General features: G+C 62.0%; 1 protein-coding gene across 1 annotated transcript; it reads left to right on the top strand.

The window, feature by feature from the left end:
• The first annotated feature begins 3,743 nt into the window (after positions 1 to 3,743).
• On the top strand, positions 3,744 to 4,682 carry LOC149523393 (olfactory receptor 2D2-like). Its single transcript, XM_089770452.1, has one exon. The coding sequence runs from the start codon at positions 3,744 to 3,746 to the stop codon at positions 4,680 to 4,682; it is 939 nt and encodes a 312-aa protein (XP_089626578.1).
• Positions 4,683 to 5,427: the final 745 nt, after the last annotated feature.

Genomic DNA, 5,427 nt, shown 5'->3' with positions numbered 1-5,427 from the left:
CCCTCGCTTACCCAATCACCCCTTCCCCAGAGACAGGCACCCCGCTACCCCCACTCTAACCCAATCACCCCTCCCCCAGAGCCAGGCACCCCACTACCCCCACTCTAACCCAATCACCGCATCCCCAGAGCCAGGCACCCCACTAGCCCCACTCTAACCCAATCACCCCTCCCCCAGAGCCAGGCACCCCACAACCCCCACTCTAACCCAATCACCCCATCCCCAGAGCCAGGCACCCCACAACCCCCACTCTAACCCAATCACCCCTCCCCCAGAGCCAGGCACCCCACTAACCCCACTCTAACCGAATCACCCCATCTCTAGAGCCAGGCACCCCACTACCCACACTCTAACCCAATCACCCCTCCCCCAGAGACAGGCACCCCACTACCCCCACTCTAACCCAATCACCCCTCCCCCAGAGCCCGGCACCCCACTACCCCCACTCTAACCCCATCACCCCTCCCCCAGAGCCAGGCACCCCACTACCCCCACTCTAACCCAATCACCCCTCCCCCAGAGCCCGGCACCCCACTACCCCCACTCTAACCCAATCACCCCTCCCCCAGAGCCCGGCACCCCACTACCCCCACTCTAACCCAATCACCCCTCCCCCAGAGCCAGGCACCCCACTACTCCCACTCTAACCCAATCACCCCTCCCCCAGAGACAGGCACCCCACTACTCCCACTCTAACCCAATCACCCCTCCCCCAGAGCCAGGCACCCCACAACCCCCACTCTAACCCAATCACCCCTCCCCCAGAGCCAGGCACCCCACAACCCCCTCGCTTACCCAATCACCCCTCCCCCAGAGACAGGCACCCCGCTACCCCCACTCTAACCCAATCACCCCTCCCCCAGAGCCAGGCACCCCACTACCCCCACTCTAACCCAATCACCCCTCCCCCAGAGCCAGGCACCCCACTACCCCCACTCTAACCCAATCACCCCTCCCCCAGAGCCAGGCACCCCACTACCCCCACTCTAACCCAATCACCCCATCCCCAGAGCCAGGCACCCCATTACCCCCACTTTAACCCAATCACCCCTCCCCCAGAGCCAGGCGCCCCATTACCCCCACACGAACCCAATCACCCCTCCCCCAGAGCCAGGCACCCCATTACCCCCACTTTAACCCAATCACCCCTCCCCTAGAGACAGGCACCCCCCTACCCCCACTCTAACCCAATCACCCCTCCCCCAGAGACAGGCACCCCTCTACCCCCACTCTAACCCAATCACCCCTCCCCTAGAGACAGGCACCCCACTACCCCCACTCTAACCCAATCACCCCTCCCCCAGAGCCAGGCACCCCACTACCCCCACTCTAACCCAATCACCCCTCCCTCAGAGACAGGCACCCCACTACCCCCACTCTAACCCAATCACCCCTCCCCTAGAGACAGGCACCCCACTACTCCCACTCTAACCCAATCACCCCTCCCCCAGAGACAGGCACCCCACTACCCCCACTCTAACCCAATCACCCCTCCCCTAGAGACAGGCACCCCACTACCCCCACTCTTACCCAATCACCCCTCCCCCAGAGACAGGCACCCCCCTACCCCCACTCTAACCCAATCACCCCTCCCCCAGAGCCAGGCACCCCACTACTCCCACTCTTACCCAATCACCCCTCCCCCAGAGACAGGCACCTCACTACCCCCACTCTAACCCAATCACCCCTCCCCCAGAGCCCGGCACCCCACTACCCCCACTCTAACCCAATCACCCCTCCCCCAGAGCCAGGCACCCCACTACCCCCACTCTAACCCAATCACCCCTCCCCTAGAGACAGGCACCCCACTACCCCCACTCTAACCCAATCACCCCTCCCTCAGAGCCAGGCACCCCCCATGCTCTAACCCAATGCCCTCCCCCTTCGCCTCCCCCAGAGCCAGGCACCCCCCACTCTGACCTATTGACTCATCGTTCCCCCAGAGCCAGGAGCTCCCAGCCCCCGCTGCTCTAACCCAATCCCCCTCCCCTCCCCAAGAGCCAGGCACTTCCAGGCCTCCCACTGCTTTACCCTAATGCCTGGGTCCCAGAGCTCCCGGCGGCGCCACGCGCGTCTCCCTCCAGGCACTGGGGACCGTGCACAGAGCGGCCAGCCAGGTGCTGCATTTCCTGAATGGAAGAGCCGCATGTGGCTCGTGACCTGCGGGTCGCCCCCCCCCCCCCCCCCCCGTGTTACAGACACGGTACCAGGCGGGCTGCACTCTGATCGTTTCTAAAGACGTAGTCGCCGGTCGCAAAAAAATTAAATCGGGTCTAGATCACCCCTGCCAGGCGTCCGTCCAACCTGCGCTTCAATATCTCCAGAGATGGGGATTCCACACCCCCCTGGGCAACTTATCCCAGTGTTTCACCTCCCTGACAGGTAGCAAGTTTTTCCTCACATCCAACCTCAACCTCCCTTGCTGCAGTTGAAGCCCGTTGCTCCTTGTCCAATCCTCAGAGGCCAAGGGGAACGATTTTTCTCCCTCCTCCTTGTGACGCCCTTTAGGTACTTGAAAGCTGCCATCATGTCCCCTCTCAGGCTTCTCTTTTCCAGACTGAACAAGCCCGGTTCTTTCAGTCGTCCTTCATAGCGCACGTTCTCTAGGCCTTGAATCAGTTTTGTGGCTCTTCTCTGAACCCTCTCCAATTTCTCCACCTCTTTCTTGAAATGCGGTGCCCAGAACTGGACACAAGGCTCCAGCTGAGGCCTGATCAGTGCAGAGTAGAGCAGAACGTGGCCATGGTTAAAAACACAGGGCATCTCTAGTCTTGAGCAAAGACCAATCTTCACAGTTGTTCCGGACTGTTGTAACAAGCGCGGCGCTCGCCTGTTCTCCGTCTCCACATGATCTGCAGCAAGGGAGGTTCATGTTAGAGGTTAGGGAGAGCGTTCCAATTCTGACACTAGTTAAACTCCGCAACCAGCTTCCAACAGAGCATGTGGGCTGTCCAGTCATTGGAGGTTTCCCAGAAGAGGCCGGACAAACAGCCGTTGGGGTGGTCTAGCTTTACTGCCTCTTGCTACAGCACTTTGGGGCGGGACTGGATAACGTCTTGAGATCCGTCGTGATCAGAGGTCTCTTCCACCAAAATTCTGCCCCGTTCAGGTTGCTTCCAGTCCCGAGACCAATCACTTACCCTGAGATGAACTGAATCCTCAGATTTTAACCCATAGACAAGTCCCGTAGCCACCCCGGAATAAAGGGAAAAGCAAGAGGAGCGTTGTTCACAGGGTAACGTGAGCAAATACACACTCACCAATGGGCTCTAGGAAATAGCATTTTCTACGTTAAAGCATTCCACAGAGTCGAAACTCCACCTACGTTTTACGTGACTTGTCTCTGCTCTGAGCAAAACTGCCCCGCAGGTGACCTGCTGTGGCCTCCAGCCATGAGTTTGTTAGTCCTTAGCAGTTGCCTGTCGTCTTGGCAAGAGCGGGTGCTGGGTTTGGCAGTGTCACAGAGCGACAACATGGCCGACTAACAAACACCGCGGGCCAACGTCCGGAAGTAGGAGCTGGACAAAGTCAGATGCGGCATCAGGTGTCAATGTTTGCAGAGAGGGTGAGCAACGATTCGTAGGACTTAGTGAGGGTTGGGTGGAATCACAAACACAGGACTTTTTACACAAGGTGGTGCTGTTAATCCGTTCTCCAGAGCGGGCTGGCGTCATTCATCAGCGTGTTACGTCACGGCCGACGTCCTTCTATCCCCCGCTCAGGTGCTGCTGCGGCCTCTCGCCATGGCCAAGGCCAACTGGACGTCCGTCTCCGAGTTCGTGCTCCTGGGTCTGTCCGAACGCCAGGACCTGCAGCCGCTGATCTTCACGGGGTTGCTGGCCACCTATCTGGTGAACCTGGTCGGCAACTCCATGCTTGTGGGGCTGGTGTGGACCGACCCCCAGCTCCACAGCCCCATGTATTTCCTCATCAGCCAGATTTCCATGGTGGACATGGGCATCACCTCCGTCATCCAGCCCCAGGCGCTGGTGCACACCCTGACCCAGCACCGGGCCATCCCCTTCACCAGCTGCCTGGCCCAGCTCTTCTTCTTCGTGGCCATGGGTTGTGCGGAGGGCTACCTGCTGGCTGCCATGGCCTACGACCGCTACGTGGCCGTCTGCGACCCGCTGCGCTACGCCGCCGTGGTGACGCGGTCCCTGTGCCTCAAGATGGTGGCCGCCTCCTGGGCCGTGGTGATCCCGCACGCCCTGCTGCACACCGTCATGACCGCCCGGTTGCGTTACTGCGGCAACCGCCTGCAGCATTTCTTCTGCGACATGCCAGCCCTGCTGCACCTCTCCTGCACCCGGCCCGTCGCCAACGAGCTGACCACCTTCACCGAGGGCGTCTTGGTGTTGCTGGCCCCTATCGCCTTCACCCTGGCCTCCTACGCCCGCATCGGGGTGGCCGTGGCCCGTCTACGCTCTGCCCAAGCCCTGCGCAAGGCCCTCTCCACCTGCGGCTCCCACCTGACCGTGGTGACGCTCACATACGGCAGTGTGGTCTGGCCCATTTTCAACCAGGCCTCCAGAAACGCCCAGGAGCATGAGCAGCTGGCGGCCATCTTCTACACCGCCGTGGTGCCTGCCCTGAACCCCCTCATCTACAGCCTGAGGAACAAGGACGTGGCCGCGGCCCTGAGGAGGGCAGGGAGGAAGGTCCTGGCTCGGGGCACTTGAGTCCAGGTCACGGCTCCGTCGCTGCAGTGGGCACGGACTTTCCACCCACGCTGTGACTGGGAACGTTCCCCCTCAGGTCCGGCAGGGGCCAGGAGCGGCCCTAGGGCCGGCAAACCAGGCACATGCCCCACATGTCAAATCCATGGGGCCCGGCAAGGAACTTGGGCTTCCCCTGGCTGGTTGTGGGGGGAATTCATTCGGCTGCGGCACACTCTGGACTCCTTTCTGGCTGCTCTCCGACCCTCCCCAGTGCTGGGCTGGGCCGGCTTCTCCCTCGCCCTGCCCCCGGCTCCTCCGCAGCACGGCTCCAGCCCCACTGCCCCGCACCCTGAACAGCACAGACCATCCCTGGCAGCGCGGTGCCCCGGCCCACCCCCTCCGCGCTGCCTTGCCGGCACTGCTCCGTCTGCGGATCTCTGGGGCGATTACACCGGGCTCCTCGGCCCGACGGCCGCCCGGGGAGGGGAAACGGGAGCGGACGAGTCGTTCAGAGCTGTGATTTGATAATCACGGGATCCGAGCACGGGGAGGGGCCTCGAGAGGCCGTCAAGGCCTGTCCCCGGCCCTCCCGGCAGGACCAAGCAGAGCCGGGGCTGGGGCGGCAGGCGGGGGGGGGGGCTGCGTAGAGAGGGGCGGGACAGGGGTGTAGGGGTGGGGGAACCCTTTGGAGCCAGGGGAAATTGGCACCGACAGCTACACACACACACGTACGCACAGCCCAAGCCTTTCCGTGGCAGGGGGGGTC

The sequence above is a fragment of the Pelodiscus sinensis genome, chromosome 18 (genome assembly GCF_052426305.1).
Source record: "Pelodiscus sinensis isolate ZL-2025 chromosome 18, ASM5242630v1, whole genome shotgun sequence".
Lineage (NCBI taxonomy): Eukaryota > Metazoa > Chordata > Testudines > Trionychidae > Pelodiscus > Pelodiscus sinensis.
This window is presented reverse-complemented; position numbering and strand designations above follow the sequence as displayed.